Genomic DNA, 23,518 nt, shown 5'->3' with positions numbered 1-23,518 from the left:
ACTCGCTCGCAAACCATTAAGTCTGAACACAACACCACTAATGTTCTGTGCAATCCTTACAACTTTACATACATTTACAAACAAGGTAACAAAATGAATCATATTCCAATTCTGCTAGTCTTCAGATTTACACATCAAACACTTGAGGGGTCGAGAAGTAACAGTCTTGCTCAAGAGTCTGACTCACAACCTTCTGATCACCAGACCAGAAACTTAAACGCCACAGCACCAACAAATTCAGCAGATTAGATAATAAACTAAACATCACGGCAATGCCTTCCAGCTAAATAGAGGATAAAATACCCCATTCTGTAGATTTACTCAGTGCGCTTGGTAGGCTGAAGCAGCTTAACATGACTTGTGAAGAAAAATGGCCATTGACTGACTTGTACATATAGAGAAATGGAAAATTCATGAACGTTTGTATTAACCTTATATGTAAGGTATAAAATATGACAAGTAATGCTTTTAAATGTCAAAATACAAAATTAGGAAAATAAACCAACAACAGTGTGGTGTAATCATTTTGTTAAAATATATCTGATGAAGTTTTTTTTTAAAGTTCAATTAAAAGTTTCTGCTTTCCAGAACTATTTATTAAAGTTATTATTATGTATTTATGATCCGACATGCTCTACAGCATCTTCTCTTTGAATAAACACACAATGAGTAATGAAACCATTTTACTGAACGAGATTTTTTTTTTACGTGTCACCTCCCTACCAAAAATACAAGTGTCTCATTTCCATGACGACCAACTGGTAACTAATCATCACAGCATTCATATCAGCGTTATTAGTCACAAGTGCTGACACATCATAGATGTGGTGAAAAAAGGCAGCTGACTCTGATGTCACTTCTTTAAAAACGAAGTAAAAGTGATGGTGCAGAACAAGATTCTTTAAAAAAAAAAAAAAAAAAAAAAAAAAAAAAAAGTAAGTAAATTCCCGTACTGAATTTGTAAACGACCCTAAATGCCACAGATGAGACTCCCATCAGGAGGAGACTGGCTACATTGTGGAGTAATTTGAATAATTAGGCAAGCTAAAAGCTCTGTGGTTGGCGGGTTTGAATCCCACCTCTGCTTTGTGTGTGGAGCTTGCACGTTCTCACCGTGCTTCTGGGATTCCTCTGTTTCAGTAGAGTAGTACTCTGGGAGTACTCTGGTTTCATCCCCCAGACATGCGTTGTAGGCATTGGACATTTCCAATTTGTCTGTAGTGTGTAAACGTGTGTGTGTGTGATTGTGCCTGCAATGGGTTGATACCTTATGCCAGGGTGTCCCCCACCTTGTGCCCAGAGTTCCCTGGGATAGGCTCCAGGCTCCCACAGAGAAGTGTAGGATAAGCGGTACGGAAAATGTCTGGATAAGCCCCAGTGTTCTCAGCAAGATGTTTGTTGGGAGTTTGAGAACATATTGTGAAGATTATCACGGGTGGAATATGAAGTATGACTCCTCCAGCTGTCACACAGCACTACAGAGAGAGGAATCCTTGTCTTATTTTTCACCATATGCCGTGGCTGCATGCAGATGTGAACACCTGGGAGGTTTGCGTAGGGAGTCAAGAAGATCCAGTCAGAGCTTCTTTAACACAGCTTATAACTCAATGCCCAGGCAGTGGAGCACTTCAGGGTGTTTATGAACAATGCCTTAATTAAGACATACCAAAGTTAACTTATCATTATTAATGAAGCTCTCTATCACGTGGGTCAGGTGTGTAGAGAGCAATGAAACACTGAGGCCCGCCCACACGTATACGGACAATTTTGCAAAAATAGTTGTATTTTATCTTATCATTTTCACCGCATCATTGGGAGAAATTATAAAACTGCTTTAATTTTTTCGTATGAATGGAAAAACATTTTTAAAAATGCTTGTGTAAGAGCAGGGGGGGCACTGTGGCTTAGTGGAACCTCTGGGGTTGGAGGTTCGAATCCTACCTCTGCCCTGCATGCATGGAGTTTGCATGTTCTCCCAATGCTTTGGGGGTTTCCTCCAGGTACTCCTGTTTCCTCCCCCAGTCCAAAGACATGTGTTGTAGGCTGATTGGCATTTCCAAATGGTCCGTAGAGTGTGAATGTGTGCGGGATTGTGCCCGCCCCAGGCTCCCTGCGATCATGAGTGCGATAAGCGGTATGGAAAATGGATGGAGGGATGGATGGATGGACGATATCACAGCATCACCCTCCATATGACCATTACGGTTTATCATGGCTGTTGATCAGATAGTTACTTTGCAGTCTGCATTTCTTATTTGATAATGTGTTTGCCATTTCATTCTGCTTTCATTCATTACCTCACAGTTGTTCGGAGGCCAGAACGGTACGTGCTGTACTGCCAAACCCGGACCAACACTTTGTATTAACTGTAACACTAAACAGTAGTTCTACTTTATTGCCAGCCTACAGATATGAATACCTTGTACTTTTTTTTTTAAAGCAAAAAATCCCATTCGGAATTTCACCTACTCCACTCAATACACATGCTCTTGATGTCATTCTTGAGCCATCTGACCTAACAGTTAATTTATGACATATTATCGCTAAGCTGGCTTCTGTGAGCAGTTTCCTATTGTTTTTCTTCCCCGTGTGGATGGAGAGATCTTTGAAAACGCTGTTTATGTGGACGGGGTAAAAATGTCATTTACAAAAATATCTGTAAACACATGGACAGGGCTTGAGACTGTACAAAGTGTTGAGTTCACAGATGTGGAACTGAGAAATGCTGTATACAAAGCAGACCCATTTTAACAAGCGCATGGAGAAGCAGTGTGTTTCCGTTTTCATGACAGGCCCTGTTACATGAGCTCGGTTTCTGTGGTCAGTGTTTTTCCCAGTTTAAACTTTGAATCACTGGGAACATATATAATTTCAGCCTGACCTGCATGAAAGAATGACTCATCCTCTCCTGAAAACAATGTGAGAAGGAAGATAAAATAAAGGGGGTGAGCGAGCGAGAGAACTGATCCGCAGCAAATAAAACGTCAAAGAAAAAACAATTACCACAAAACAAAAGCACAATACTGCCAATGAAAATACACCACATTCATAAAAGAAAAGAAGAAAGAAGAAGCAATATAAAGTATGCTGTTTTTTGCAACCCAATACATTAGCATACTAGCGTATGCATAGCAATGGCTATGGTCAGCACCAGATCATTAAAGTCTGCTGTAAGGGAGCACTTTGGATTCCCAGGAAGTAACAGCGCTGATGGATAGAGAGTGGTGGAAACCGACGAATATGCTGAATCCGCTGAACGTGCGTACAATACACGAGCGCTAATACTACGGACTCATCCATACATCTGCGCTGACATCACCCTCCTGTGCTGGTCTCTAAGGCTAGATAAAACATGAAACAACAACACACACAAACACAGACCAAACTCAGCGCACAACCTTCAAGCGGTCTTTCCTTACTGATTTAATCCAGCAACGCAAGTGTTCACAGACTTCCCTGCAGACTTTATGTACATCTGGAGAATTAAAATTGACAACCACTAGATGGCACGTCAGAGTCAAAACATCCCTGTCCATCTGGTTTCCAAGTGGAACTGTACATTGTTCAGTGATTTTATTCACAGACTGCAGTGTTTTATTAAAATCTTCTGCCATCGTCATGACTGTTGTAATGAGCTGCGTTTCAAATCAAAACGTATGCCCTTACATTCAAAAGTATTTAGTAATCTAGAAAATCCAGAAGACTGATAAGCAAAACTGTTTTTTTTGGCAGGTTTGAAGACTACATATACACACACACAGTATCACATGGTGCTATACTGTCCCCACTATTTACAGTGGTATTATATCACACGGATACCAAATGGCCACAGGAGATGTACGGCAGCCATCTTGCGTACATGTACATATAGTTAAAAGGAAGTAAAATCCAGACTTAAGAGTTGGAATGGATCACGCAACACTCATGATGACGCTTCAATTATTGTGATGCTGAGTGTTTTAATCAAGTGAAAAGGAAACTTAAGGCACCTATACAGGCAATGGTTAATTCTGCTGTTTTGAAAATGAATATCATATTAAAAGTGGTACCACTTTACCGTATTATACCGAATATACATTTTGTGTATCATTACAGCCTTACGTTTTACATTTACTTAGTTGGCTGATTTTATAACGGATACAGGATAGATACAGGACCCAAGAGTGGCCGCTTGGTATTGCTGGGATTTGAACTCACAATCTTCTGATCAGTAACTAAAAACCCTAAGCAATGAACAAAAAGCCCTTTTGTTACAGGACTGTCAGGGTAACTTACAGAAGCTCTGGAGCATATTATTATTATTATTGTATTCAGAAATTAATGCAAAATCGAGCAAACTCTAAAATATTTGGAGAAGCTTGCAATTTAAAAAAAAATTAACGCCTATTTTGGCCAAGACTCGTCAAGTGACGTCATCACTACGCGCATTCAACCAAAGCCCTCTTCGATTCACGCATGTCGAACATAAGTAGAGCTAAAAGGTCTCATTTACTAACAAACATCACTGTGAAAGTCCGTGCAAACAGTTTCGTGCAATTGCAATTTTGCCCAATTCAAGTAGCTTTCTCCAAAAAAGCACAAAAAGCCCTGCAAGTTGTATCACAAATTTTGAAAAAAGCTGCAGTAAAATCAAGCATTTTTGGCCGCAATAATCTTTTTACCTTTTTTTTTTAACAAAAACAAACAAACAAACAAAAAATTATGCACTGTGGCTTTAATAAATGAGTTAGCCTACATATAAACATAGCTACTGGGGTTGTGAGTATGTGCTGGGTTCAGACCTTTCCTGCTTCAGAGCATATTCCAGCATCTTGATCCTCCTCACCAAATCCTTCTTCAGGTTCTCCTGGCCTTTCCGCTCACCCTGTAGGAAGGCAATCTGGGCCTGAAAACACACATAGACACATAACACCATTAACACTTGAACCAGGTGCAGGCAACTACATCCAGCCTCACACGGTTTAACATTTGCAAATAAAAAGGACAGATTTCTATAAGAAATCTTAAAAAGCGCAAGAACTGGTCCAAACGTGAATGAATGGTTTTTCCATCAATTTGAGAAATCAGAAGTGACAAAAAACCAAACCAAAACAAAAAAAACCACAGGAAGTGACAGTGTGTTTGTGATCGTGTTATGTCCCCATCTGTAAGTAACACTGATCTGGACTGTGGTCTGAGTTATTGCTGTATCATATTCACTCCAAATGCTGGGATATTTTTGGAAATGTCTTTTTATGCCTTCTCTCTTGCATGGCATGACTTCTAGCTCCTACTACACTCCCTTAACCTGAGACCAACCTCCTATACTATATGGCCAAAAGTTTGTGGAAATCTGACCATCACACCCATATGTCAGCGTTCTCCAAATTCTAGCCACAAAGTTGGAGGCAAACAATTGTACAATTGACTTTGTATGCAGTAACATTACAAGTTCCCTTCACTGGAACTAAGAAACCCAAACTTGTTCCAGCATGACAACGCCCCTGTGCACAAAGCGAGGTCAATTAGATACGATAATACTTTATTAATCCCCAGATGGAGAAATTAGGGAGACATTGTTTGCCAAAGTTGAAATGGAAGAACTCGAGTGGCCTGCACAGAGCCCTGACCACAACACTTTTGGGATAAACTAGAACACCAACTGGCCCCAGCTCTTCGCACCCAACATCAGTGCCTGACCTGCTCTTGTGGCTGAATGGGCAAATCCCCACAGCCACGCTCCGAAGTCTAGTGGAAAATGGTAAATGGTCTGCACTTGTGTAGCGCTTTTATCCAAAGCGCTTTCCACTGTGTCTCATTCAACCAGTCACACACACACACACGCACACGATAGCAGAGCTGCAATGCAAGGCGCTAACTTGCCGACAGAAGCAACTTCAGTGTCTTGCCCAAGGACACTTCGACATGTGGAGTCATGTGGGCTGGAATCAAACCGCCAACCCTACGATTAGTGGACAACCCGATCTACCACCTGAGCCACAGCACCCTAGAGGAAAGCCTTCCCAGACGAGTGGAGGTTGTTATTACAACAGCAAAGGGAGAATAAATCTGGAATGTGATGTTCAACAAGCACATATGGGTGTGATGGTCAAGTGTCCACAAAACTTTGGCCATAGTGTGTACTAGTTCCTCCATATTCTTATTGTTCCACAATTCCATTTCCTGTATTTTCATATAACAAAAATCCAGAAGCGATCTTTTAAAAACGATGGCTTTATTGTAACATGTTTCGGGGTCAGCAATCCCTCAAGGTTCACTAGTTCCAATTGGTGGTCAACAAAACCATACACCTGGAACCTTCCGTACTAAGCTGGTGGCCGATGGAAAAAAGCTTTGGGATAGGAAAAAGATCTTGAGAGATTTACCCCATAAATGAGCACTCTACTATCCTGAATTACACGTTACACAAGTTTAACTTAATGAGCTGTTGGAATGAGCTAAAGGCCAATTTCCAAGCCTTCTTTCCTTTTTATTCTGTCTGAGTGTGGTTTTCTGGGCCCTAGCACTTTTCTTATTTCCTTTTCTAAAACTTACAGTTTTAGAGCAAATCTTTCATCAAAGATTTCTACAGAACATATGTAGACATGTAAACATGACTTTCCTACTTTCCCCTCAGTAGAGGGGAAAATAAAAGTTTACTATACCACCGAACTGTCGAATTCTGCATTCTGATTGGTCAGAAGGTGTTGATTCATATCGAATGTGTATTAATGAACTTGTTCTAATACATTATATAAAAACCAACTAACTGACGGACACCAGTGAGTGCTCACGTAGCTTAAGTTTAAATAACAGAAAAAATTGTTTATGTAAAATGTTTGTTATTTTGTTTGTTATTAATGGAAGGAGTCTCCAGTGTCAGGGCTTTGTAACAAACTGAAGTTCCTTTATGTATCGCAGCACGCTCCAGTTTCTCAGTGGAGTGACCTGCTGTACTTTTTACCTTTTTAATTTCAAGAGGAAAACAAATAAATAAAAGAAACAGGTCAGTGAAGGACCTTACTAAGTTCCCACATTTGTTATACAGCTGCTGTAATGTAAGTGATATAGGGACTAACTTATTTTATTGACATTCCACACCATTAAATACAAGTAAAACTACCATGTGTTGTTTTTTTTCTATATATAAATGTGTAATCATCTGCAAATTTCAGTTATATAAGGCAAAAAAAAAGCTTTTGCTAATGCTAATGCACATAAAAATGGTGAAAAAACAGTTTTATCCAGGGCTTAAATCATTATCTTGTTGACATACAGTGTGTTTACAGCAGAGAGCAGGTGAAAACTTGCCACAATTTGGATGCTGACAATTACTTTCATAGGAGAAATGTGGAAATATAATGGATGTAACAAAAGTCAAATGCTGTCTAAATCGTACTTAGCATGGTTCACTGCTAAGAAGGAAGGGGAAGTTAAGAGCAGGTGCTATACGTCTATGGCTGGGTGAGTTAGCTAACTAGATGGCTAGCTTCCTTGTTTGGCAAATGAATGCGTTACACTGCTGAGTATTCATAAGTTTGGGATACAACACGCAGCTCGTATTGATCTCTGGTTTTAAACATCCGATTCGGTTTGTTGATGATTCGTGTCATGGAACGATGGCACATTTAAATATGGAAATTTCACGTAAGTTGAGATAAAATGTGTGTTGTTTCTTTTTCACTACAGCAGTGTAAGTGTTTTGCTGTGTGTACTCTTTTGGAAATCAATGCACTTTAATATCTGAATGCAAGTTTGTTCCTGACATGAGTGAACACCCATGCGACTGAACAACATGGTCCTAAAGATAACCTGGACATCAAGCTACCAGTCTTAGAAAAGAGGCACACGGTGCATGGTTCTGTTTTGAACGACACATACAGTCAACCAGGTTCTACAAGCTGCAATGTATTTATGAATATCTTTGAAACTACTGTCCTATTGTAGTCTGTGTTACGCAAGTGAAAAGGACAAATAATGCTGTAATACACATATGAATATATACATGTACACAGATATGCTGAAAACTCACACACACACACACACACACACACACTCACTCATGACTGCTGGAATGCTTTGACAAGCACCAAAACAAGAGCACCTCGGTGTGTGAAACACGCCCCCACTACTTACATAAGAGATATTTGATTCTTGACATGCTGGAACAGAAATGAAAACAGTCCAGGACACTTTCTATAATACATTTAGTGTAAATAATAGTAGGATACACTGAAAGCTCACCATTATACACCATTATCAGTGTCAATCTGAATATGCGAAGCTCTGCCTTCAGGAAACATAATCAGTCGTGTATAAAACCTGTGACGCACACAAACACTCTGATCGGAACCTCCGGAGGTCTCTCTCTCTCGCTGTTACATCACTCAATGAGAGAACAAGTGTTGTTTTCTCTATCTGTCTTAATGTGTGTGGAGAAAAGTTTAGGAGATAAACTAATTTCCACCATATTACCACAGAGTACTACTGATTCATTGATTCAAATTAGCTTTATTTATATTGTCACACCATGACACAGTATCACTAAAGCACCCATTAGATACACAGCATGGACAGAGCATTTATATACTGTAGTGAATTGTCTATGGCTGCTATGATCAGTCGACATAACTGATGAAGATGATGTCAAAAATTAAATAGGATAATTTTTTTATTGTCAGATTGTTGTTAGACTGGAAATCATGGATTTTCCCCTGCAAAGGTATGTGTTCCCAAGTAAAATGGCATATTTGGGCAGGAATAGGGATGTTTAGTGTTAATTAATGATCAGACAGTTATCTCACGACTGACTGATTATGTGTTATCTATGACCACAGCTAAATGAAACAACTGTGTATATTTAATTTTTTCCCATATATTCCTTGGGGGGAGAGAGAAATTCAACCTTGTGAAAAAAATGGAAAAAATATATATTTTTTTTAAGAACCGGAACTATTTACATATAAAGAGTCAGTATTTTATTTTTTGGTTAGTATTAAGTTGATATTTGCCATGTAAGTGAGTTTATCCGAATTTAAAAAAAAGAAGGCGGTGAAAAATTGTCTTTATTGTTTAACCTTTTGATATTCACAAAAATATTCTGCTCTCATGGATATCAAACAATTGCAAACAGAACACAGGTTTATAAAAAAATATAGGTCTTTAAATATAGGTGTGCAACAATTATTATTATTATTATTATTATTATTATTATTATTATTACCCCTATGAATTCATATGAGAAAAATATATTTGAAGTATATTCCCATATATATTTTATTAAGTACACGTGGGTGACTAGGAACAGGAAATGACGACACATGGTTACATGTAATTTTCCACTGCAAGGATGATCAGCTGTCCTTCCTGTCTCCCTGTAGCACTGTCTTAGGCATCTTACATTACAGACATTGCAGTTTATTGCTCTGCCCACATCTGCAGTCCTCATGCCTCCCTGCAGCAGGCCTACGGCAAGTTCACGCAGGTGAGCAGGAACCCTAGACATCTTCTGGTATTTCTCAGAGTCAGTAGAAAGGTCTCTTTAGTGTCCAAAGTTATTGTAACTGTGACCTTAATTGCCTACCGCCTGTAAACTGTTCCACAGGTGCATGTGCAATAAGTGTTTATGGTTCACTGAACAAGCATGAAAAACATTTAAACCCTTTCCAATAAAGATCTGTAAAGCTTATTTGACAATGACAGAAAAGAAGACCGGAAGATTAATAAATGGACTGTTATTTGCAAGCAACTGCAATATGATTCTCTTACACTGTAGAAGTTGAAACAGCTCTGCTGAATACATGCCACAATAAATGAAGTGTAAAACTATAAGAAACTCAAACAATCCATTTATTCATTCATGGCGCACCACTGGGTTTCTCAGACAGCCTTCATTTAAATCCATATATTTTACATTACATCATTTTCACTGCCCTATATGTGCACTGTTCATCAGCTACTCCTTTCACTATAAGAGTGGAAGAGTTGCTCAGTAGACAATAGCTGCATTTACATGAAGAACAATAATCCACTTTTCAACCCAATTAAGACCATACTTTGATTAAGAAACTACCATGTAAACAGCAATTTTTAATTACCTTAATCTAATTAAGGTCATACTCGAATTAAGCTTTAAGTGAATTAAGCCAGGTGGAGTACTCCTGTTTTAGTCGCATTATCGAAGTGTATTACAGACATGTGAACACCTTAATAACATTATTAACGTCGTGTGAGAGTTTTCACCGCATTTTGCGACAGGACACGATCACGCACGACAGTTCTCAACATTTTACGGCAAACAAGAGAGTTCGGCTGTGTCCCAAACCGCATATTTGCCTACTATAGGCCTGTAGTGGGGAAAAATACATGTATCTCGGCTACTATATAGACGGTAAGTACGTGGTTTGGGACACACCAACGGCTTCAAGCAGTTGTCTATTAGCACGTATAGCACGACAAATAATTAACTGCACTTGAAGCGTTCGTAAAAAAAATGTAATAAAAACACCCAAAACTATATACGGTAGCATAACGAAGACGAACTGTATGCTGATACGTGAAATTCTGGAGGGAACGTCGGACGGCATTGCGCAGTGACGTAATGATGCGGGCTGATAATCTAATTATGTTCTATAACATGTAAAACTGGGAACATGACAGGAGTATTCTAAAAGCGACTCATGTAAACACCTTAATCACATTATTATCTTAATCAGAGTAAGGTCAATAATTGCATTACTGCTGTCCATGTAAACATAGTCACTGAGATAAAAGCCAATTCAAATGGCTGAGGTATTAATGAATAACTGCTTTACCATAACAAATTATACTACTGGATAAGTATATGCATATACTCTCACTGGCAACTTAAAAAGGAACATCTGTATACCTGCTTATTCATGTAATTTTGCAATCAGCCAATGTATAAACCCATGCAGATACAGATCAAGAGCTTCGAGGTGCCCGAGGTGATGTGGACGGTCTTATTCATTTTGATCATGCTATGACATCTTGGTGCCAGGTAGGCTGGGTTGAGTATTTGAAGCACAGCAGTCTCTAGAGTTTACACAGAATGGTGCGAAAAACAAAAAACCTCCAATGAGCAGCAGCGACTCTACATGTGGAACATGTGGTGTTGGTGAGAGAGGTCAGAGAAGATTGGCCAGACAGGAAGCTTACAGAAAGACTACATTAACTCAACCACTCTTTGCAACAGTGTTGAGCAGATAAGCATCTCATAAAGCAGACGATTACAATGTCTGCTAAGAACAAGAATCTCAGGCTACTGTGGTCACAGGTGAGCTCAGCCAAACTGCACAGCTGAAGACTTTTAGAAAGACCAGGTGCAGTTTAGGCAAACAACCAAGTCATGGTCAAAGTAATCGAGATCACATTTTACCCCATTCTGAGGTTTCCTGTATGCAGCTGTACAGGTATTTCTCTTAAAGAGGATGCTGTGCGTATAATGTATCCATAAAAAATGTCTCTCTCCCTCTAGCTTCCTTCCAGTTTAGTTATAATGTGTTACACTTGATGAATGAGATTCAAACACGATGATCTTCCTCTACTTTGCTCGTATGATACACTCACAGCACTGAACGCGAATAATACTCATCCCATTAGGGCTGCACAATTAATATAATTTAATCATGATCACATTTTTTTCTTATTTAATTAAATATAATCAGCTGCATTATTGATGAGCTTAGCCAAATTTAGCTAATGTCGCTTAATTAATTATTAAATTATGAACTCTCAATTAATATTCAAATATAATCACCTATGCATTTATTTATTCATAATCTAATTTTATTCATACCTTTAATTTTAATGATAGTATTAATGGGACTTACTATCTTCATTCACAGACTATCCATCCATCCATCCATCTTCTATACCGCTTATCCTTTTCAGGGTCACGGGGAAACCTGGAGCCTATCCCAGGGAGCATAGGGCACAAGACGCGGTACACCCTGGACAGGGTGCCAATCCATCGGAGGGCACAATCACATACACATTCACACACATTCATACACTATGGACACTTTGGACATGCCAATCAACCTACCATGCATGTCTTTGGACATTTTGGGGGAGGAAACCGGAGTACCCGGAGGAAACCCCCACAGCACGGGGAGAACATGCAAACTCTGCACACGGTGTAAATCGAACCTCCGACCCTGGAGGTGTGAGGCAAACGTGCTAACGACTAAGCCACCGTGCACCCTTCATAGACTAATAAATGTAAAGAATACAGGCTTACAGTGGGGGGAAATGAGTATTGAACGCATCAATATTTTTTTTTTCAGTAAATATATTTCCAATGAAGCATATTCACATTAAATTTTCACATCAGGATTAACTCCAGAAATCCACATATATAAAGAAATGCAAACATTAAAGTCCATAAATGAAGTTATGTGTAATAAAGTGGAATGACACAGGAAAAACAGTATTGTACACGCTAAGTGAAATTTATTCAATACTTAGTGGAGAAGCCTTTGTTTACAATGGCTTCAAGACACTTCGTGTATGAAGAAATTAATTAGCCGCAGTATTCAGGTGTGATTTTGGCCCGTTCTTCTAATACCAAAGTCTGGTGAAAATTTCATGTGAACAGCGTCATTGGAAATAAATTTACTGAAAAAAATGTTGACGCATGCAGTACTTATTTCCCCTGCTGTATATGTACAATGCAGCTGTTTAATCATTTGAAATGATAAAGGGCTGTGCAGTATTCACAAAATGGCTGAATCACTGTGGTCATTATTTGTATTTGAAATATTCAGCAAAAATCATTATAATGGTCTTCTTACTTATTAAAGATAATTTTTACTTATTATCATTATTATTGTTATTATAAGTATGTTAGATGAGGCCTAGTCTCACAAGCCAGACTTCTGTTACGCTTCATCAATAAACACAGCCAAGAACCACCTACTTCCCAGAAGGTGACCGACATGGCAGACGACCAACTGCACACATTCAGAACCCTTTCAGCACACATGCGAGGTTATCTGATTTACTCACCACTATCTGTATCAATCAAAACTCAAACTTTTAAAAACAGGATGGCATAAACTGTTAGTCCAGTGACTATCCTTGCATTAACATGTGTCCTGTGTGAAAGCGTCTCGATGGGTCCTGGACAGCAAAAAAGGACATGCCTAAACGATGGCTATGTAATCATTACGTAAATCATTGGTAGCGTTCTCCACCACTTGGCTAATGGATAACGGTGATGCTATAACAGCAGAGACGAAAGCAGCTGCTTTTCGTTGCTTCTTTCGTCATCTCATTTCTCATGCATTTATAGGCTTCGTAAGCAGACCAACATGATCGAAACATCTGAAACAGCCCATACAGATACAGGAGATAAGATTCGAGGGACATTTCTGCCTAAAAACAAATGACTGACATAATAAATGCCAGTGACACCCTTCCTCCAGCAAAAATGACAAGTAGTCAGTGGTAGGGTTGGGTGATATGGACTTAAAACTATATCACAATATTTTCTGGTATTTATTGCGATAATGGTATCAGTGACGATATAAGTCTAGTACCATTAACCACTGTTTTTGGCTACAAGTGATTGCTGTGATCTTGAGAGTCTCAGAAACACAAACATTGATCTAAAAGCAAAACCGATTTTCTGTAAGCAAACCAGTTCCAGATTGCAGAGGTACAGTAGCTCCTCGTTTAGCGATAAACTCCTCGTCAGCTTCACGTCCGTCTTCCGCCAGACTTGTTTTCGCTCTGCACGTGAGCTGCGAATGGGTCGCATACCATCGCGCACACATACGTCATTAACTAGACTTTATCGTTATTATCGCAGGAAGACTAATTCTTATTGTGGGGAGAATTTCTACCGGTATATCACAAACGATAAGATAGCACTCATTCCTAGTCAGTGGAGATGCATTAAAAATGCCAGGTGTAAATGGCTCCGTGTGTGGCTCCGAATGAGCGGCTGTGGCTCAGGTGGTAGTGTGGGTCGTCCACTAACCGTAGGGTTGGCGGTTTGATTCCCGGGCCACATGATGACTCCATATGTCGAACTGTCCTTGAGCAAGACAATGAACACCAAGTTGCTCCCGATGCCTTGCACGGCAGCTCTGCTACCACTGGTGTGTGAGTGTGAGTGTGAATAGTGTGAAACAGTCTAAAGCGTTTTGGAACCACTAAGGTTAAAAAAGCGCTATATAAGTGCAGACCATTTAAATTCTGCTTGTGATGGGATCACTCGAGATGGATGTTAAGCACCAGGTGTGAACAGGGACACAGTGTTCAAAAGTCCCCCCCCCCATGGAATTGCATACACACTGAAATGCAGAGATTACAACCTACAAGGTTCTGAAGCTTGTGGCCATAAAAAGTGTACAAAAAGATACAAGATGCACGATGGACCGCGATAACACGAGCAATACAAGCGTCAATTGCTTAAGCTCCCCAGCTTAAGCAATTGACATGAGAAAGGATGTCCAAACCCAAGCAAACCTGATATGAAAAGTCGGCTCATGATGCGTTGTAGACAGCCATCTCAAGCTGACAAGCATGCCCAAGCATGCGCACACACACACAGGAGGCATTTAAAAGGGAACCTCCAGGATGGAGGCAGTGTGGCCTAGATGCAGAGGAAACTGGGTAACCCAAATGATGAATATCCACTCGAGCTCTCACATTAATGCCTCTGTGCCGCTCTATAAAAAGATGCTGTATGCAAAGAAGCACAAAAAACTATTACCACTTGAAATAAGACAATTCCTACTGCAGCACAGAAATATAAATGTATATATGCACATATACTTTTACAAAACAAATAAAAAAAAAAGAAAATATTACAGCATCCAGACCAGTCGTTTATTTTTGGGGTTATTGCTGTGGGTTATAAGTTGCACTGCACTATAATACACACCATCATAAAGTCTATTTCAAGGGGGAAAAAATCTATTACATGCATTATACACCACAAGCTCAAAGTCAGAAAACATGTCTATAGCTGCTTTCACAAGGATGTGTCAGAAAATGCACTGACTTTTTGCTGGTCTTTCGTAGACGTGTTTGTGGAAGGTCTTCCTACACGACCGGGAAACTCATTTAAATTTGCAGTTTTTCATAAGGATTTCTTATTTTGACCTAGTCTACTAAGTTTAAACGTTAGAATTTTATTGTGGCTGTCGTATACAGTGTTTCACTATCAAAAAAAGCTTTAGTTGTATTGTCTGTTTAATCTCTGTACCAATGTTAATGTGGAGAAGTGTGAATTGTTTGCCCAGCAGGGGGCTCACATCCCTCCTGGTTTCTAATAGCCCTGCTCACCAGCAGCTACATACAAGCCCTGTTTACACGAGTGTGTTTTCGTTTTAAAACGCATAGCTTTCGCTACAGTTACGCCCGTCGTCTACACTACTCCAGCGTTTTTGGAAACGCTGAAGACACCGTGTTAGTTTGAAAACTCCATGCTCACATTTCAGTGTAAACGAAGGTGTGGCTTCGCCCACATTCGCCCCTTGATTGGGGCCTTCTGGACCATTGCGTATCCTTCCCTGATTCGTCAAGCCCCTACCATATGACCATTACACTACCTTGGTCGTATATACAACAATACGGAGACTGAACCGCAAGCTTTGCTGGCTTTGTCGTCATTCTTAGCAGCCACTGTGCAGTTAAATTCTGTATTTTATAAAACTGCAACTGCCTACATGCACAAGACACGAGCTATGATTAGAGCAATCGCAAAAAATTCCCTTTTCAAGCGGCGTAAGCTCTACATGGAACGCCAGTTTGGACTAGCAACCAACTTCCTGTTTACACTTGTATGTGCATGCCCAGTGTGCATGAATGGTCATGTGACCTGCGTTTTCGGTCATGCAGTGTGGATGGAGATCGTTTCTGAAACATGGCGGAAACACCAGTGCGGACAAGGATCGTTCTCGTGTAAACAGGGCCACAGAGTCACGATACTCTACACACAGAAACCCAACAATATCTGGACTCATCTTATAAACAGACTTGAAAATAATTCATTTGTTTATACGGATTAGAACTGTCCGGTAAGTCGAATACACCAGTGCACTGCGAGAAAGGGTTAAATACGCCACAATGTCATACTTTCTTTTCTTTTTTCTTTTATCTGTTTAGAGTAATATTTAAAACTATTTTTCTTTATTAAATAACTTTTTTTTTTAAAAGCAAGCAAACCACCACGTGGCTAGTTGTGTCTTTTCTATATTCTTCTAAAAATCAGCTCTGGCTCCTGCCAGAACAGAGCGGCTCGGCTTTGCCTCTTCTCTTTTACAGAGACAACTCATGAGGCATGAGCAGCATCAGAAGATCGATGGGTTCATTTGGAGAGAAATGGGAAGGATTCTCAATGTTTTCACTGCATGATGATTTGCTCTGCAGGCAGCGGAAGGCTCTAAAAATGACATTTTCTTTAATGTTTCTGTTGTAAAATAACATTGGGGCAACACAAAAATGCTTCCATGTACAGCTTACGTTTTATACGACGCGAGTTATTCTGCTGGGAAGATGAATGTCTGGTCAGTGGGGAGAAAGCAGTACACCAGTGAGTGTTAACACACCGCCTTACGTGTGTGGCACAGAACCAATAGAAAGACACCAGCATTGATTCCTCAGACGTGCACACACACACACACACACACACACACACACACACACACACACACACACACACACAGTGCAAATCATGCCGTGGACACATAAATTTCCCCTGATCAAATTCCCCAAAGTTTCCTCTGAGGAAATTACCCGTTAAATCATTTGCATCTCCACTGGTGATCCAAGATGAGTTTAGATGACCTCAATAATACTGCTGCTCAGTGTTCTGTCTCTCTCTCTCTGCCTCTATCTCTCTATCGTTCTGTCTGTTTCTCACTGTCTGCCTCCATATGTGCTTCTGCCTGTTTCTCTTTCTCTCTGCCGAACTATCTCTCTCCATTTACCTGTCTCATTTTCTGTCTTTCTCTGACTCCATCTTCTTGTTTGTTTCTACCCGTCTGACATCCTGTCCTTCTCTCACTGTGTCATTCTGCCCGTCTCTCTCTCTCTCTCTTCCCTCCCTTTCTGCCACACTCTCTCTCTCTCATCCTGTCGGTCACTCTGTCTTTCTCTCCCTTTCTGCCTGTCTGTCTGTCTATCTGCCTTTCTCTCTGTCTCTCTCTGACAGCCTCTCTCAACACTGTGCACATTTCAGTGGTGAAGAATCTGGGAGAATCTTTAAATTCCTCTTTAAGTCCCTCTCAATGTTCCTCAGAGAAAAACAGCTCATTTGCTATCTAATACATATAAAAGCTGATAAAAAAAATCCCACAGGAAATGCAGCAGAAGAATCTACTGCAATAACACAAATGTTCACAATAGATGCCTTTAAATAGCTATTTGATCACAGACTCGCACTAATAGCTGTAGGAGGAGGAGGAGGACCAGCATGCAGATTAGAGAATACCTTCACTTTGAATAGGCAGAGAACTCCAGACAGTGAAAAAAAAAAAGATGGAGATACATGAGAAAGAGGAAAAAGAGAAAACACGGGTGAATTCAGAAGCAGATATAGCACAGTGACGTGGTGCAAACCCACGCGCTTCCCATGAGAATATCTCTGACAGGCTTGCCTTAGAGGGGAAAGGTTTAAAGCAGACACAGGCACGCCATCATCTCTGGGACAGGAGCAGAGACACTATGAGAAACAAGGCAAAACCACAAGGAAGAAATTCCCTCACTGATTATAGCACTGCTGCTCAGACAGAACTATCAGGTTCAAGTCAGTGGCATTTGATATCTGAAGATCAAACTTTCATTTTGTTAATTCTGACCTATCCTGAGCTAAGGTTACTGTCTGTGTAGATTTCCTCCGTGCTCTTGGGCTTCCTCCGTGCTCCCGGGCTTCCTCCGGGCTTCCTCCGTGCTCCCGGGCTTCCTCCGGGCTTCCTCCGTGCTCCCGGGCTTCCTCCGGGCTTCCTCCGTGCTCCCGGGCTTCCTCCGGGCTTCCTCCGTGCTCCCGGGCTTCCTCCGGGCTTCCTCCGTGCTCCCGGGCTTCCTCCGGGCTTCCTCCGTGCTCCCGGGCTTCCTCCGGGCTTCCTCCGTGCTCCCGGGCTTCCTCCGGGCTTCCTCCGTGCTCCCGGGCTTCCTCCGGGCTTCCTCCGTGCTCCCGGGCTTCCTCCGGGCTTCCTCCGTGCTCCCGGGCTTCCTCCGGGCTTCCTCCGTGCTCCCGGGCTTCCTCCGGGCTTCCTCCGTGCTCCCGGGCTTCCTCCGGGCTTCCTCCGTGCTCCCGGGCTTCCTCCGGGCTTCCTCCGTGCTCCCGGGCTTCCTCCGGGCTTCCTCCGTGCTCCCGGGCTTCCTCCGGGCTTCCTCCGTGCTCCCGGGCTTCCTCCGTGCTCCCGGGCTTCCTCCGTGCTCCCGGGCTTCCTCCGTGCTCCCGGGCTTCCTCCGTGCTCCCGGGCTTCCTCCGTGCTCCCGGGCTTCCTCCGTGCTCCCGGGCTTCCTCCGTGCTCCCGGGCTTCCTCCGTGCTCCCGGGCTTCCTCCGTGCTCCCGGGCTTCCTCCGTGCTCCCGGGCTTCCTCCGTGCTCCCGGGCTTCCTCCGTGCTCCCGGGCTTCCTCCGTGCTCTTGTTTTCCCTCCCACCTTCCAAAAACATTTCAGAAGGTACACTGGAGACTCTAAATTGCCCATAAATGTAAATCAGTGTATGAATGTCATGAAGCCCCATCTAGGCTGTATTCCTGCCTCACATACAGTGTTCCCAGGAAAGGCTCCGGATCCAGTGCAAACCTGGCCAGGATAAAGTGTTTACTGAAGATGAATAAATGAATGTACTGACAGCAGAACTTTTAGTTCAAACACATTTAGTTTGTTTACTGACACAGGCCTGCACATGTATGTGTTCTGTAAGGAAAGGTGAATAGGTTGATTTTGGGACTCTTGAAGGGGAAAGACAAAGTGTTCTCGCTATAGCCGGGAGATTGGATGAGATTGAATCCAGACATCGCCACAGCCGTCCATGGCCAGAAGCCAGAGGAAGAAAATTGGCCATGCTCTCTGCGTGGGAGGGATGACATAAACTCTCATCCCTGTCAATCACAGCCAAGTGAGGAATCAGTGAGCTCATGTATGCAGAAGAGGGCGGAGAGCCGAGTGTGTTACGCTGCCCTGTGATGCAGCATGAGCAGCAGTTTGTAAAGATATGGTTGTCTGGCTTCATATGTCTCGAATGAAAGCACACGTTAGCCTACACCCTCCCTGGTTGGTAGCCGTGGCATGATAAGGGAGAAACGGAAATTAGGTAGGGAATTAGCAAGCGAACAAATTGGAGAGAAAATCAGGGAAAAAGTCCTGACGTTGTTGTCAGCAAGAAAAATAGTACATCTGAAATTTGTATCTATATGCAGAGATTTCATCAATCTCCTTTCTATTTTGGTTACCTGAACAAACCAATCATGATAATTTCTGCTCTTAGAACACATTTCAATAAGTGTGCTTTTACATCTTGAAGTCTGGCTTTCAGGAGCAATGTCTGAGGTTCTTCAAGCTCATTACTGATTATACAGTCTAAAACAGAACCAACACAAGAACCAAACCAGTTCCTCTAGATGACAACAAACAGACAGGAATGTTACCCCCCCCCCAACCAACGAAGGACCAATAAGACTTTTTTTAGCGATAGCGCATCCCATATTCATAAAACAACGGAAAAATAAATAGAAAGCAACAGCTTTATCTCTAACTTTGACAAAGCAGCGACACTAGAGATTCCTTCCACAAATGTTAACTAAACATTTACTCACAGAAAATGTTACCATATCAACAATTATTCATTTTTCTTTGTAAAATAAGAGCACTTAAAAAAAAAAAAAAATCAATTTATTATTAGGATTAGATTATAGAGTGTCCGCCATTACAAGTCCCCGTGGTAGCTGTTACAACAGAAAACGATAACACATTAGAGCAAGCACATTAATATAAATCTGTTACTTGCTTTGCAGTTGAAACTATTCAAACACATTCTGACCAATCAGATTTGAGAATTCAACATCGATGTGATAGTACATAATCATAACTTCTGTAAATGTGGTAATGTTCATTGTAGGCATGTTTTTAGTGACAAGGTTCTTTACTGCAGTGTAAATTACAGCAGATCCACCAGCCTGAAACGTCCAGACTAATAAAAATTGCTGTGATGAGTAAAATGTAAATAAGTTAAAGTGCAGGGGAGGCAAACGAAAAACGTTGTACATTGGGTTTATGACAGAACCCTAAACACACTTCTGCTATTGAGATTGCGTTTGGAGAAATGCACAGCACAGAATCTGCCCCATATGTTTGGGTAACTTCTCATCCTAATGAGTCCCTTCAACTGAAACTGTTTGTAATGAAATACTAAAATGCAGTTGTTTGTTACAGCAGGTGCTTATTTACGTGCATGCGTCACATCCACATGCCATCTGACGTCTCTAAACGGTCGGCGCGGTGTGTGAGGTTTCTGTGTACGTTTTTGGAGAGACATGAGGAGGTCAGGTGTGGATACACAGCGCTTGCCTGTGTGGAAAGGGAAAAGGGTCTTGTTCCAAAAGCAACATGGCATAGGGGGAGAGTTGATCGACTGCAGACATGAGGTGGTTGTGTGCGAGTGTGAGTAAGGTCGAGAGCAGAAATGAGTCGGACTTGAATACCTCACAGGCTGGTAGCTATTTTGAACAGAACGCCTGATTTTATGCAATCTTCAGGTTCTTGGAGTTTTAAGGGATTGTAGGCTTTAAGAAAAGGTAAAGTGAACTAAAAAATGTTTTAAAAACTGGAAAAATAAATGAACTGAAAATGATGACCACCATTTACAAAGAAGTTATTGAATTAACTTTTTTTCCCTTTGTTGTGGAGTGGTACAAAACACAAAGTGGCAAGATTACAATTTAAAACGAGAGCTTTAATGATTCAGATTTTATTTTAGATTTTTATTTACATATATTTCTTGTGTTTCTCATACACCCAATTTAATGGCTTTAATTAGAGGGTTTAAACCTGCTTGGTGAAACCTTCAGACTATGAAATGCTGTTTCTCCAGATTACAATAACACACTTTTATGATGGTTTATACTAGAGGTCGAGTGGATTTTACCGATACCTAGGTTGGGCAGTACCTGCCGATAACCGATTAATCAACTGATAGTTTTTAAAACTGATACTGAATGAAAATTTATCACTCAAATAAAAATAAAATAAAGTTGAACTTTATTACAAAAATAAACAATACTGACTGTACCATGAAAATGTACCGTACTTTTTAAAATGAAATAAATATATAAATATTAATATATATTAACTCTTAATACATATTAAAGTAAATAAAGATATACATCCAAACTAAACCAAAAAGTAACAGTCCAAATAACAAATAAAAATAGAGGCCTACAAAATGAATAAAAACCACTTAAGTAACGCTACAAAATTAGTCAGTGCCAATAACAACCTGTAATCGGTGCTGATTAATCGGCAAACCGATCACTCAAACGACCTCCAACTGTAATAGCATAATTAGCTTAATGTTAGCCTGCTAGCAACCGTGACTACAGGTTTACACAGTTTAATACTTAGCCTAATGTTAACATGCTAGCGACATTGGTTACAGGTTTAAACAATAAAATAAATAGCCTAATGTTAGGTTTTACCACAAAGTGGTAATTACGAGTGGGGAAACTCAGGATTTTCTATGAGTCAGAGTTCCCGAGTTGGGGGCGTGTCAGTAAGAAAACATGGTGGAGTCGATGGATGCAACGTCTGTAGTTGACGGTAAATTTGTTGAAATTGAATGTTCACTCATCTCAGAAGCTGATTTCAGTTATGATGTGTTTGGTATTCACAGGAAGTTATTCTCAGGCATTTTTATTTACAATAAAACAAGTTAACGTCCTGCACAAAATATGATAGCACTGTACAATTACTATAGAATATGTAAGTTCACAGTTGCTTCATAAATTGATTAAAAACATAAAAAAGCAAAACACACCTGAGGTGCATTCTTTGTTCTTCCTTTTCTACAAGTAGAGTTTAAAAATCTTGCTGCATTTTTTGTAGTTAATTAAGAGAGCGTACACCACCATCTTGGTCTGACCAAAGTGACTTGAATGCACCTGACGTCGTAATTACGACTTCCCAACTCGTTAATACGAACTTCCCAGGAGGACTTGAACGCACAGGATTCCTTAGCCCTTAAAGGAATTATCCAATCATCTTTAGCATAGCTGAAATGGTCTAGCAATGTGGATTCCGCCAAAGGGAAAATAGCTTGGTGAAGTTGAAGTTAATGAGGGTGACAGGGGTGTTGTCACTGTTACCGTCAGTGTCAATTACAAAGTGTAAAGTAATCTTTTCATATCTGATGAAAGCACATGGTAAATGAAAAGAGTGAATGTGAACAAAGCAGTTTTTCAAGCAAAATAACTTTTATCCTTGTAATGAGCGGTTTCAGAATTCTGTGCTGGGAACGCAGCACAGCAACACAACAGCATGGTATTCAAACCAAAAACGGGAACACGACGATAATTTGTCAAATGAGATTTCTGTAACTAATTCAAAGCAGCTCAGAAAACAGAATCCCATCCACCATTTTGGCCTAAAGCATTTCAATTAATGTTGTTTAACAGCCTGAAAAGCAACCACCTTTTCCCTTGCAGCTGTTACTGAAAGCAAACTAGGGACCAAAGGGCACTCCTTTAGAAGAATGGAAAATAACGATCTTCAGATCAGCAGGAACACTTCCTAACACTGGACCAGTAAGTAACTTGCTAAACCCATACTTGCATGAAAACACAACGTTACTTGGATATGGCAATAGCAAAACAAATGTAAAGGTCACACATGATTGGTTCAACCTGCTAGGAAAATGCAGCTGAAATGCTTTTCTCCTTGTCCATGTAGTTGCCTTTGATTTGCTTCAACAAAGGCTCCTGGTCCACCATCTTTAAAAATCTTCTCCGGGTACTTCTGTCCATTTCATCATGACCTCAACTGTCACTGACTATTATCCAGATCCAATGGATCAGTATGCTACTACAATAGACTCTGCCATAGACTTCTCTGTGAACAGTTTTCTAAGCTTCGTTTTCATTAATCGTGGTTTATGAACACGCTGCCAGGGTTTTCATTTACGCTTTCAATGTTTTTGTTTACGCTTCACATGTTTACGTTCGCCATTCTGGCACAAATCTCACGTGTGGACTGGCTTAACAGCACTTTACTCTCATTGGCTAGTGAGATTTGGATCAACAGCTTGAGTGTCAGCAGAGGAGGAGGACGACGACGTTGGTGATGACGACAACGATTTTGGAAAAGTTTGTCGGAAGCTCGGTGATGGTGACGTTGAAGTCGAGCGACCATGGTGTAGTTCGTTTATAGCATACGGTTAGCTGTTTATACCCCGATGCTCCCTGGGATTGGCTCCAGGTTCCCCCGCGACCCTGAAGAAGGAGTAAGCGGTAGAAGATGGATGGATGGTTAGCTGTTTATAACTGGCGATTGTATTTAGGCT

At 40.8% G+C, this 23,518-nt stretch overlaps 1 protein-coding gene across 4 annotated transcripts in view; it reads right to left on the bottom strand.

Annotated features, from left to right (window-relative positions):
• The window catches only part of strn (striatin, calmodulin binding protein), a 67,880-nt gene that overhangs the window by 27,246 nt on the left and 17,116 nt on the right, over nt 1–23,518 (bottom strand). For 2 of the 4 annotated variants that reach the window (XM_047157993.2, XM_017478342.3), the window contains exon 2: nt 4,782–4,885. In XM_047157993.2, the coding sequence (XP_047013949.1) occupies nt 4,782–4,885 (104 nt within the window). The other 2 variants (XM_047157996.2, XM_047157994.2) reach the window with 2 other exon arrangements.

The sequence above is a fragment of the Ictalurus punctatus genome, chromosome 10, assembly GCF_001660625.3.
Source record: "Ictalurus punctatus breed USDA103 chromosome 10, Coco_2.0, whole genome shotgun sequence".
In the NCBI taxonomy this organism is placed as follows: domain Eukaryota; kingdom Metazoa; phylum Chordata; class Actinopteri; order Siluriformes; family Ictaluridae; genus Ictalurus; species Ictalurus punctatus.
This window is presented reverse-complemented; position numbering and strand designations above follow the sequence as displayed.